The 12390-nt window shown below is 33.7% G+C and overlaps 4 protein-coding genes across 4 annotated transcripts; 2 read left to right on the top strand and 2 right to left on the bottom strand.

Moving 5' to 3' along the window:
* Positions 1–1480: 1480 nt before the first annotated feature.
* Positions 1481–2183, bottom strand: LOC106132635 (allergen Tha p 1). The gene is made up of 2 exons (XM_013332091.2): positions 2012–2183; positions 1481–1730 (listed from the first exon to the last, which is right to left on the bottom strand). Exons 1-2 carry the CDS (start codon positions 2169–2171, stop codon positions 1567–1569), a joined length of 324 nt encoding a protein of 107 aa, XP_013187545.2. The 5' UTR covers positions 2172–2183; the 3' UTR covers positions 1481–1566.
* Positions 2184–4564: 2381 nt separating this feature from the next.
* Positions 4565–6202, top strand: LOC106132615 (ejaculatory bulb-specific protein 3). Its single transcript, XM_013332068.2, has 3 exons — positions 4565–4709; positions 5250–5436; positions 5985–6202. Exons 2-3 carry the CDS (start codon positions 5259–5261, stop codon positions 6164–6166), a joined length of 360 nt encoding a protein of 119 aa, XP_013187522.2. The 5' UTR covers positions 4565–4709; positions 5250–5258; the 3' UTR covers positions 6167–6202.
* A 320-nt stretch (positions 6203–6522) lies between these two features.
* LOC106132624 (ejaculatory bulb-specific protein 3) lies at positions 6523–8209 on the top strand. Its single transcript, XM_013332080.2, has 3 exons — positions 6523–6830; positions 7421–7610; positions 7913–8209. The coding sequence occupies exons 2-3, from the start codon at positions 7430–7432 to the stop codon at positions 8098–8100; spliced, it is 369 nt and encodes a 122-aa protein (XP_013187534.1). The 5' UTR covers positions 6523–6830; positions 7421–7429; the 3' UTR covers positions 8101–8209.
* Positions 8210–9259: 1050 nt separating this feature from the next.
* On the bottom strand, positions 9260–12014 carry LOC106132564 (ejaculatory bulb-specific protein 3). Its single transcript, XM_013332007.2, has 3 exons — positions 11899–12014; positions 11232–11421; positions 9260–9864 (listed from the first exon to the last, which is right to left on the bottom strand). The coding sequence occupies exons 2-3, from the start codon at positions 11410–11412 to the stop codon at positions 9680–9682; spliced, it is 366 nt and encodes a 121-aa protein (XP_013187461.1). The 5' UTR covers positions 11413–11421; positions 11899–12014; the 3' UTR covers positions 9260–9679.
* Between the last annotated feature and the right edge of the window lie 376 nt (positions 12015–12390).

The raw sequence follows: 12390 nt of genomic DNA, 5'->3' as shown, positions 1-12390 counted from the left end.
GATATGCTATTAACGTCAGTGATTAATATTAATACAAATCAATATAAATGTAACAATCAACAAGTGATTTATTTGTGCGCATAATCTTATACCATTGCAATAATATATGGTAAATAAAAAATACCATAATTTCTCTTTTCTACGTCCTGGCGTTAGTACCTCCCCGGAGAGGAGCCCGGGTATGCCATCATCCTAGATCGGGAAAATCATAATTTTAGACGAAGTGACTTTCGTCTGCCCTCCCCAACCTATGGGGACACTTACCCCATATTGGATAAGGTTTTCTCGAAGCCAACCCGCCGATAATATTTATTGAAACTTCTCACAACTTAAGAACATTCCATGTAAATTAAGAAAAAAAGCAAAGTTTTGGCTATTATGATAGCCAATTTTTTTTGGCTTAAATTTAATTGAAATTCGAATGAAAACGAAGCTACTTTCTATGAAAATTTTGACCCGTACTCTTAGGTGTCTACGTCAAAATAAAACAAACGACTGTGCATTTACCGTTCGCAAACCGTACCGAGACCTAGATATACTTTTAAGTAGGCGCTTGATGAATAAAACACCATTTCACCTACTACTTACTTGCTACAAATAATCTACAATTTGTAAGATTCATCATATTGCTTGCGCGGTAGGCAGTGGCAGCAGTCTCGAAAGACTGAAAGGTCACGTTCAGCTGTTAGGCTTAATGATAGAATTGAGATTCTAATAGTGACAGGTTGTTAGCCTGTTAAAGAAGAATTCAAATTTATTAACATATCCCTTAGGCGCCTTTTACGACATCCTTGGGGAAGAGATAGAGTGGACTTATTCTATTTTATGTTGGTGCCGGGAGTCACATGGCAAAATTCATCATATAATATAATAACACTAATCCACGCGTTCAAAAGGCCGAACGGTTAACATGATCGAATAAAAAAATAAAATGCACACACAGGTGGTTCAAAAGCTGCCACGACATCCACGAACTACATGTCCGGTCCAATGACCAGTAACAGATGAATTACCTTCTCTGAGTAATGTATATTAGTTTGAGGTGTGGGAAAACATTTGTTGATGCAGGTCGTCTCCATCAAAGCGAGGTGTGAGTCATTGGGGGGGCTATGTTTAGCAGTGGACGTCCTACGGCTGAAATGATAGTGTTGATGAGGGAAAACATCGAGAGGAAAATTATAACCAAGGAACACCATTATACAATATGGGTTAGGTTCCCTACAAAGGTTGCGGAGGGTAGACGGGAGTCGCTTCGTGTAAAACCTTACTTACACGATTCAAAATCGGGGATATAAGGAGGACGAAAACGGAATTCATGTCAAGAGGATGACCATTTATGCTATGATATATTTAATATATGACACCATCTAGGATCTATTGCCTTATTTTGTGGATACAAAATAACGAACATAACACACTATAAAGTCGCACATTATCTTTATTAGCAAAAATACATAATATAGTCTTTATCCCTCACATGGTTGAGATGATAGACAACGAGAAGTCTTGAAAAGACTTAAAGACAATTAAATATAAAACTAGTAAATTTTTTTGACAATATGGTTTTTATTTTGAGGTTGTTGGCGGATTTTCCGTCTGGTATTTGTCTTGCAAAGCTTTGTAATACTCGGGGTAGTTGTCCTGGAGAATCTTCTTCACCACATCATACCTGGTCTTCTGTTCCGGTGAGCAAGCGCCGCAGTCATCCTTCACTAGTGTCGGGAACTTATCTGTAGGTAAGATGAATAAAACGGGTATATATACATCAGGTCTCTTTTCCGGACGAGTAAGCAGAGTTTAAATATTACCACAAAAGAAAGCTTTTCGGTTGAGGTTACTATTAACCTGATCAATTTGATCGGAGTTAATTAATACCAAAGAAATATAAACTATGAGACAACATTTACAGAGCAGAGAGACAAATGGTAAAAGTATATCTTAATGCTATAAGCGTATAGCCCTTACTAAGAAAAGCTGGTAAACCTACGTCTAGGAAAAAAAGGTCACCTACCTTTCAACCCTTGAAGTTCCCCACAAGGTGCCTTATCTAGCAGGCAGTCCATAGAAGTCTTGAGCTTTGTTTCGTCCTTGAAGAATGCCGTATAATCCTTTTCCTCCTCTGCTGATGCAGTCACGGCGATTAAGATGGCCAAAATTATGAAGACACGCATTTTGAGTGATTCTGACAAAAACAAATTATAACTTCATAATACAGTATTATATTCGCCTCACTTCTGTAGTTACATACATACATAAAATTACGCCTCTTTCTCGGAGGGGTAGGTAGAGACTACCTCTTTCCACTTGCCACGACTTCTGCATACTTCCTTCGCTTCATCCACTTATGTAGTTCTTAATTGAAAATTTGTATGAACATTTTCAATTTTAACTACTGCTGTGACTGAGATTAAAATCGAACGAATCAAGCGAACATTAAACATGTTTTTTCGTTATGAAAATGTTTTTTACTAACTAATTAACTAGTGTTAATTATAACTGAAATTAAAATTACTTGCAATGTTGGAGAAAAAAAAAAACTGTATCATAAAATCACTTTTCCTACCTGCAGTGAAGCTAACCAACCAACAAACAATACCTAATAATGGCAAACTAAGTCTTTCTTATATAGCCTGTTGGGAACTAAACACTTTAATAAGTACTTGTTTCTCAACTAGAGGAAAATCTGAACTTGAAATGTTGCAATTGACTTTATTTTCCATCACACCAATGTGTATTGTACTTTCATATTTTGAAATACGTCAATAATTGCTCAATATCAAAATTGATTAACGTGTTTTTGAATATGAGTTTTAAAATATTTTCTGTTCAATTATAAATTATAGGTTAATTAAAAAACACTCACATTATTACAAACTTTCGCATTTATAAATAGTGGGAGTAGAATAGGAAGTCATTTAAATTATTTTCAACAACTTACTTAACTCCACTACGTTCATCAATCTTTTCATGCAAACTTGTCGGTTTAGTGTACTCCTTTCGAATTCAGAAAGATTGGATTCTCTTCTAACTGTTTTGAATAAACATTTTCTTCCTTCTGGTTTTAATCCCAGTAACATTTTAACATCTCTGAAGAGCCAGGGTGAACCGTTTTACCAAGATCCTGGATTGGGTAAGTTAGATTTACAGGTTTTTACTCGAAGCTTCTCTGTTTGCTTCGTAACCTATAACCGCCATTATAGGAACCCGGTAAAAGCTGCACTAGATGAATGTGCCTATTTATTAAGTCACCTTTTACGACATCCATGAGAAAGAGATGGAGTGTTCCCATTCGGAAGTGCCGGGTATCACACGGCACAACGTGTTAAAATTTTATACAGATTTTTGTTCGTCTGCCGGAAACCATACAGTAAATATATATTTCTAAGTAGGCACCATTATTTTAATTGCTCTCGGATAGTAACTAGCCAAGTCTTAAACAAAGTTAATTTGCGGAAAATCCTGTAATCTCATTACTAGTAATTACGATTATTGCATGCAAATAAAGACTCAAAGCTATAGTTTCCTATGTATGTGGAAACTATTAATAGTCATATAACGACATCAACGTACCTTTTCTCTTCCCGCAATTGACAGAATTCAAAAACAGATAGATTTAGAATAGGACTAATCATTATCTTTTCCATGTCGTACTAGGCGAACTAGACGACTAAGGGAATAGATGCACACTCATTTAAATAAATTAGATGGCATAGCATAATATGAATTATTATAAACCAAAGAACACACCACAATGTTATGTTTTGTACGTACTTTGGTACTTACACCTAAATGTGAATTATAATTATTTCTTGTATTGTTTATCGGCGTAACTTTTTGTTTTTTGCTTTTTACTCTGTCTTTGACAGCTATTTTACAAATTTTTATCAACTTTAGAGAAATTATAGTTTTTGGAACAGAACCGGTGCCCGCTCGAATATAAATAGAATAGAATATCTACAATAGATTTATTTTCAAAATTGGATACAAGGTATCACTATTGACGTCACATAACTTAAATCTAATTATTACTACTACCGCTTCCAAAGCCCATGTGTAGAAGAAGCGGCGGAACAAACTACACTGCAGCATTTTCATCGGACGTCAATTTACAAATATAGATCTCTTAAATCTTAATCGTGCGCGATAGCACATTGTCTACATTAAAAAACATGAATATAAAGTACATGAAAAGAAAATAATAACAAAACAATATACTTACCTTTAGGTGTTTATCATTGATAGATTTAACACTATGTACTTTTTTGTAGAAATATAGACTACTTTTTATATATACTTACACTACCTCTTGATGTAGGTTGATTAGGTACCGTCCTAATCGCCTAGGTACGACATATATGTAGTTCTATAATTTCAATTATTTTTAGCTATTAAGTGTTATTTAAAGTCGATTTTTACTTTAAGACATGAAAACTTTAACAGAAATTAATAATAATTTATCTTAAAGTTTAATAAAAAAATGTTTTCGTTAGGAGCACAAACCAAATGTTTTAGCATGTCATATTTGTTTGGCATAATGACGTCCTCTCCCATTTCAATACTAAGAATTACACACTCATTTTGTGCCTAAAGTGACTAATAAGCCATATATATGACTGGGCGAGGAAAGATATATAAAAAGCAATTGTTTGAGCCTGGATATTTAGTATTTGTTTCAGTACAACTAGTAAATCCAATACGACAGGATAAAGGTATGTTATTGTAATTTTAAATACCCACTCCAGTTCCACGGCTTTTGCTCATTTAAAAGAATACACTTGACGTCAAACAAGAATGTATTTCGTTAAGTAATTACTGAGTAAAAAGTAACTTCCTTTATGCTTCTGAAAAATCTATTTGATTTACAAAATTACAAGCCAAACACCAATCTCGGGCCAGCTTTTTTTTTCTTCAGCAAAAAATGGGCAGACAGTCCCCGCCCATTTTTTAAAATAGGTAGATAGTCCCCAGTCATTGTCAGGTCAAAAGTGCCCGAAACCGCAGAGCATGAAGAGTTATGAATGTGGATAAAGCGAAAGTGGAAAGATGTTGCCTCTGCCTACACCTCCGGGAAAGAGCGGACTTTGTTTTATGTATGAGTATGTTTGTTAAAAAAATTATGGTAGATAAGCTTAAGATCTTTCTTTCTCTAATTAGTGTGTTGAAGTTGTCCTCAGTTGCCCGGTGACTACGAACGCGTTTCCACTTACTAATGAGACCAAAAGAAAATTCATCAACGTCATCTTTTTCAGGTGTCGAACATGAGAAGTTTTCTGATAATACTAGCAGCACTGGCGGTCGTAGGTGCTAGGAAGTATAGTACAAAACATGACAACATAGACATCAACCGCTTGGTCCAAATTCCAGAGTACATGAGACAGTCAGCCGGTTGCTATTTGGACAGGAACCCTTGTGACAAGATGACAGCTACTCTTAAAAGTAAGTTTCATCCTTTTTGACAATAAATAATAGTTAAAATTTTCATGATTATCCTCCTAGACTTAGTCTCAGTTGTGTCCACCCTGGGGATTTCCCACCACCGCCCTTGTCTCTACTAACCTCTCGGTTATAAGAGCCGAATGATTGAAGGAGTGCGCTACGCGTCGGCTGGCGTTTTACTAACAACACACCCTTTCTTAACTGCTTAATTTATTTATTTTTAAGTTTATTTTAGACAGACATTTTTTTGATATGAGACCTTTTGACCTTCAATACATTTTAGTGATTAAACGACGATGAATATTACGGGATGTTACACCCAGCCCACCTTACAAATTGAACCTATTGACATAATTTCATAACTTCGTAAAGTTTAGATTCCCCTAAGAATCGCATTAATTCAAATTTCAATGACGTCCCATCCATGTGAAATAATCATGATGGCAACTAATTTATGACATTGCTGATTTGACATTGATCTAAAACTAAACTAAATCATCAAGGTCAATTACGTAAATAATAGTAGTCATGGATATTTTTATTTTCAGGAGCAATTCCAGAGATAGTACAGTTGTCTTGTGAAAAATGCACTCCTACGCAGAAACATATCCTAAGAAGATATTTAGAGGAGTTAAAGAAACAGCTGCCTGAAGACTATGTGGCATTTCGACACAAATACGATCCAAATAATGTTTACTTTAATAAATTGGAAAGAGCAATTTCTAATTAATTGTACCATTATAATAAAGAATATAAATTCTGTACTGTGAAAATATAAATTGAGTCTATCTCTTTGTTTCAAAGTTACGCAAAAACAACCTTTCAATTACTATGAAATTTGGTAGATATATATTTTAAAGCAAGATTCATAAATGACTAGCGCAGGGCAACGCTTTCGTGAAAATTATAAAGACGGATAGCCGAGTTAGAAAAACCTTCAAGTGTCTGTGCGAAATAATCAAAATCGTCCGTTTAGATCAGTCGTTTTTGTAATTATTTTATATTAGCATAGATAATTTCGAACATGTTTCTTGAGGTATCCACAACATTCTTACTTATATTTTATTAAATTTGAATTAATTTATATTCAAGCATATAATATAAATATTATTGTCTGCATATAGTACCATCTATTTTTATAGTTGTATAAAAATAGTTGGTACAATGGTATCATCGCTTATTTTAATACCAATGTTTCTAAGCGTAATGACAATTTAGTTTAAATGGCTTAATGATATTTTAATGATCACGGTCGTAACAATTTTGGCTCTACTGTTTGAAAATTATGGTAATTGTGAATTTCCCATGATTTTTAGTATATAAATGTTGCCAAAATTTTGTAAAATCACCATAAACATTCATTCAGGTTTATCAAGAGGTACCTACAAAAAACGGTAAGAAAACAAATTTATATTTAATTTAAAAGCTTTTCTATTTTTCATGAAAATGAAAAATAAAACATGAGGGCCAGACCTTGTGGTTTGAGGAAGTTTATTTTATAGTCAATTTGATTATATTATAGTTCTTTAATTAAAGGGTTTAATTTGTTCAATTTGATTAAATTGGTGTTCTCCTCCTGGGTAAAGTAAGATCCAGAAGTAGGAATGTCAAGTAGTAAGTGAAGCAAACGTCGTCCTATTAAACTTTGTTAGCAATGTTACTAACTAGCGTTATTCATGGTTGATGCTGGATTGCTTATCATATAATTTTACAAAATCATCCATCTGGCGTTAGTACCGGTTGCGTCACCTCTTTAGACAGGAGCTCTGATTTGGGTAAGTTTTTGCATGAAGCGTCTACTGTGTGACCTCCGCAAGATTTGCAGGGAAACCGAATCTATCCACATATGCAGGTTTCCTCAGATTTTTCGCACAGAAAGAACATCGGTTGGCAATGAACCTTATGCACAAAGGTATCTCAGAAAAGAGTACCTTTTACATACTGCGGTACTATTTGAACCTTAAATCACTTTTACGTATTCCAGGAAAACAGCATGAAGGCCATATCTGTAGCGTTTGTAGCTCTAGCTATCCCACTAGTGATGTGCTACGATGAGAAGTTCGATAAAGTAGATGTCGATAAAATCATCGGCGATGACAGTCTTTTCAGTGGATACATCAACTGTATGCTCGAGAAAGGACCTTGTGATTTGGAGCATTCCGAAGAGTTTAAAAGTACGTTATACTCAGCAAGAGTTATATATTTAAATACTTAGTAAAAATTTATAACTCGCGTGGTATACAGCGGGTAATTCTGAAATGTGCCAATAGTATGGCGATAGGGTCTCGGTGGTACCTATAGTTATTTTACGTTTAATTATTAAAAAAAACTAATACCACTACACTGAGACCCGTTAGAGATAGGTACAATTGGAACGTAGGATGGCTTTTAAAAATTCAACATTGTCTTTTCTTCATTGATCGTATTTTTATAAAGATAGATGAACATATTTCCTACAATACCTGCTTTCTTTCAGAAATTCTTCCTGAAGTTATATCTACTTCATGTTCCAAATGCACGCCAGTTCAGAGAAGCCATGTGAGGAAGACGGTGAAAGCTCTAGCTGAAAAGAAACCTGATGACTTCAAAGTATTTAAATCAAAATATGATCCCAATGGTCAGTATGAAGCAGCATTTACAGCTTTCTTGGTAGCATCCGATTAAATCTATGTTCACCCAGTTTTATGTGATAATTCACCAAAAACGGCAATCCAATCGGCTTACTGATTTCATAGTCTATGTGGAGCATTACCTAAAGTTAAGATAATTTTAATTACATGAATAGCAAATTAAATTTCGTTGTTTTATTACATTTTAATATAAACTTGTATGACATGGCAGTTACTGTCTTTGTAAAAACATTCGCGCCTTAGTAATAACATATAGCATATCGACAGAGAAGGTCTTATATGAAGGTATTGAGTAGCAGTAGTAAATTACAATCAAAGAGCAGTAGATACATGAAGTCTCTCCTCACTCTTTTTCACCATCTTTTCTTATCAAGTTCTTAGCGATTCTGCTTCAAAACTACTTAAGTTCTTTTATTAAACAGGCAGTGTGTTAACATACCTAAATTAATAAACTTGTGTAACGCAACCATTTTAAAAAGAAAATCAATATTTAGCTCTGCAGCAGTCAGAGGGCCCTTTTTCATATCCTGACCAAACTAATTAGGGATGGCTGATCAATATGTTATTAAATGTTTACGTTTTCTAACTGCTTTAAAGGATATTCATTAGAGGTTTTATAAATACATTTGCTATCTTTATTTTTATACCTAATTATTGCATACAAAATGTCTGTCATTTATTGTTTACAAAATATAAAGATTACATTCAGTATTCTAACAATGAAGAAATTGTCACCTAAAAGGGCGAAGAAATCCATGACATAAAGACGGTGGCATATGATGCGGAACGATTGCGCTTGCGCCGTCAAGATTATGTGACGCCATTGCACAATTCCTGGGTTACGTCAAGCGCAGGCGCTCAGCGGCTAACGACGAGGGCTGGCGCAACGCACGCCCGGCCTGACACAAAAACATGGATGTAATGCAACACCACCAGCCACCTCCACTGTGCACATATTATTACAAAGGTAATCGAACAGGCTCAGTCTACCTATAGACAGGGAACAAAGTAGAAATATACAATGGACCTAAGCTAAAAATAGAGAGACTTACATATTTCTAATACGATGATAATTTGCAATGCAAAATCAAAATTTTTATCTCTAAAATATTTTAAAGATGTACGAATACGGAAATAAATTTCCTGAAATTGTTGGGCAATTGAAAATAAAACATTTTATTGTAGTAAAAACATTTATTACAATATATCAGTCGACATAGTGCCATTTAAAATAAATAACACTCAACAAAAATGTAACCCAATGTTAAATCTAACAAATGATTGTTTAATAAATAACCATGATCACTTGATTTATAAAGCTATCGGAGAAGCCAATGTAACTTCTGACCTTGGATAAAGAGAGCAAAATCACATGTATAATACATTAAAAAGAGCGTTGTAAAAACTTAAGTCTAATTATAATTCATTTCTAGTCAACTTTAATGAGACCGGTGGTTCTAAAATGGAAATTAGCAAAACTGATTTATAATTTTGTAACTCGTTAACTGGTTAGACAAGTGTAGAGTTTTCAGTTATGTTAATTTTGTAGTCTTGATGATTGATTTGAAATATCAACTTATCTTACTGGGATTATATTTAAAACTAAGTGAGAATTAGCTTCCTTGGATGAATTTGTCAAAGGTATCACGATGCTGGCCGGTGGGGTCATTTTTCTTCACCAATTCTTCCCACTGCTTCGGGTGTTTCTGTTGGATGGCTCTGATCACTTTCCTGATATTGTTCTTTTGTTTTTCTGAACATTTCCCGCACACGGTTTCAACGGCCTCTGGTAGAGTTTCTGTAAAATATTTTTTTTAAATTGTTTATTCATCAATTTTATGAAAAGAATATAAAAGGCAAGGCAACTTAAAGTTTATATATGTGATTGAAAAATATTGTCATTATTTTAATATGAAAATGTAATGTTTAATTGCTCTGAATAGAAGAAATGGAGGAAAATTTATGTCCAGTCGTAATATTCATGAAATTTATGAGTAGTCGAGTTCTCCTAAAACAACAAGTGAAATTTATTTATTTTATGACCAATAAATGTTTTATGTACTGTCCTTGAAAAATTGGCCAATATTAACTAAGCAAGTAAGGAAAACAGTATTGAAACTGCCTGCCGAAAGACCAACACAAAAGTAGTAGAACAAGTTCATAAATTGCTCGAACTTTGCCTTCCAAATAAGCCTTGACCTCGTCCCCTTTTATAAACTGCCTTTTAAAGGACGATTTATATTATCCTGCTTTGTGAAATCCATACAATTACCTATGTTCATGTAATAATGTAATAAATAAATATAATATAATAAAATTGTAACTGACCGTTGTCTGCACTTATGAAAGATATCGCATAGAATTACTTTCTGTCCGTTTTTATGTCTATATGTTAAGACTATTACTCCGATTTGAATGCTGTTTCCCAGATATTTTAGGCTTGGTCTAACTTTAAAAGTGGCAATACAGTGGTCAGCATTTTCGAATTGCAATTGTCAGTGTAGTAGAATAGAACACAATTTTTTCACTGAACGAAGTCGCCTTCAACAGTTAGTATATATAAGGAGCTAAACACTCTTTAGGTGCACAAGTAAAAATTCACATAAATATGACGTCTTAATATCCTTGTTGTACCTAAATAGACTTTGTCATGTCACCAATCGTTTCAATGAATAGTTGTCCTTGAATGGCGTTAAAAGCATGATGGGGAAAATATCATGAAGTGTTAACATGTAAATCGCAAACAAGTTTATTGATGCAACTGACGTCACGTTTACTTAAGTTAAAAATATCTACTTACACTTAGAATTAACCAAGTTTATTATAGGGAAATTATTTCCTACGTGGTAATTTTTTTAAATCAACCTACCAACCAACCTACCTAATTTAGTTAAAACTCGACAAAGTTAACGGAAAAATATTAACTTTCTTATGAAATTAAACTCTAAAAAGAAACTGAATAAATCATTCAGTAACAAAAAAATGCGTCATAGCTTAAATTCATGTTTATAAAAATTGTTTGTTTAGGTTATTGTTTGTCTAAGAAGAATATTACAGAATTTCAACGTATTGACGGTCCATCAATCTATCCGTATTTCTTGGAATTCCAGCTAATTATATTAAAAGAACTAAAGTGATATACTAATTTAAATAATTTGTACTTACTTTTGAAGTCAGCGCCTTCTGGTGTACACCTTCCTTTGTCCAAGAAGCAATTGATATATGCTTTTAGTAGTCTGTCGTTTGAGATCAAGGTGTCTACATCAAAATTGTCGTATTTTGCGTTATATTTATCAGCCGCAAACGCAGCCGCGATAAGGCAAGCTATTATTATGAAGCCCTTCATATTGATATTCTGTAAAAATAAATATAAATTTATTCTATCGGTTCACTCACAGATTGCTACAAAGTATGACTATCGTATAACATAATCTCTGAAGCAAGCCTCATGGTCGGTTAAAGTGTGATCAGAATATAAATCGGGCATATAAATTCAATTGACAATTAAATACAAATTTAATTTATTTGGTTACTTTAATGTATAAGTAGTTATCTTTAACATTATAAGTAATTTTAAAGATGTGTCTACTATCAACCATAACTCAAAGCAATTGACACTAACATGAAATGTATTATGATCTTGATCAACTACTTAAGCAAGTAACAAAATTCCATAGCAAACTTTAATTTGAACCTTTAACGTCACAGACGTTGCAAATTTAAACTATTTTTTTAAACACTCCAAATAAGACACAGATATTCACTCGAATCGTCTCTCAATAGACACAAATATTTGACACAGATTGCAGTCAAATGCAGTTCGTTCACCCACCTTTTACTCTCTATAAATGGGCCCAAAGAACTAGCAATGGCCGAAAGCGACAGTGGTTTATATTGACAGCGCTGAACCCACTACCTTCGTAAACTCACAGATCAACTGTTGTACAAAAACATTCCAAATTAAGCCTTCACTTCATTAAATTATGATCTGTTGTCGCAACAGACCAACCAAATGTTGGCACTCTTTGTGCATTATTGATAAAATGCCGAGAAGCAAATCATATCACATATTGCTGCATTTTAACAGGAAACTTAAACAATTTTATACACAAAACTTACCTGAATAAGGAAAATGGGTGTTTTTCAGGAAGTAGCACTGATTTAATTAATGTTATCAAAAATAGCTAGAGTTGATATAATTTTCACTAACGCTCTTTTGTTCACGAATCTTGACAGATATAAGGATAGCGATTAAAATTTATAATTTCTCCCTTCCTATTTTATTGGTATGGAACATAACATATTTTTTTCAGTTTGTTGGCTT

Source organism: Amyelois transitella, chromosome 19 (genome assembly GCF_032362555.1).
Source record: "Amyelois transitella isolate CPQ chromosome 19, ilAmyTran1.1, whole genome shotgun sequence".
NCBI classification, from domain to species: domain Eukaryota; kingdom Metazoa; phylum Arthropoda; class Insecta; order Lepidoptera; family Pyralidae; genus Amyelois; species Amyelois transitella.
This window is presented reverse-complemented; position numbering and strand designations above follow the sequence as displayed.

Excerpts from the sequence above, each read along its gene's own strand:
- LOC106132615 (XM_013332068.2), top strand. The coding sequence starts at position 5,259 with ATGAGAAGTTTTCTGATAATACTAGCAGCACTGGCGGTCGTAGGTGCT. Across the intron at positions 5,437-5,984 it reads GATGACAGCTACTCTTAAAA|GAGCAATTCCAGAGATAGTA; the intron begins GTAAGTTTCATC and ends TTTTATTTTCAG.
- LOC106132564 (XM_013332007.2), bottom strand. The coding sequence starts at position 11,412 with ATGAAGGGCTTCATAATAATAGCTTGCCTTATCGCGGCTGCGTTTGCG. Across the intron at positions 9,865-11,231 it reads AGAAGGCGCTGACTTCAAAA|AAACTCTACCAGAGGCCGTT; the intron begins GTAAGTACAAAT and ends AATATTTTACAG.
- LOC106132635 (XM_013332091.2), bottom strand. The coding sequence starts at position 2,171 with ATGCGTGTCTTCATAATTTTGGCCATCTTAATCGCCGTGACTGCATCA. Across the intron at positions 1,731-2,011 it reads GGAACTTCAAGGGTTGAAAG|ATAAGTTCCCGACACTAGTG; the intron begins GTAGGTGACCTT and ends TCTTACCTACAG.
- LOC106132624 (XM_013332080.2), top strand. The coding sequence starts at position 7,430 with ATGAAGGCCATATCTGTAGCGTTTGTAGCTCTAGCTATCCCACTAGTG. Across the intron at positions 7,611-7,912 it reads GCATTCCGAAGAGTTTAAAA|AAATTCTTCCTGAAGTTATA; the intron begins GTACGTTATACT and ends GCTTTCTTTCAG.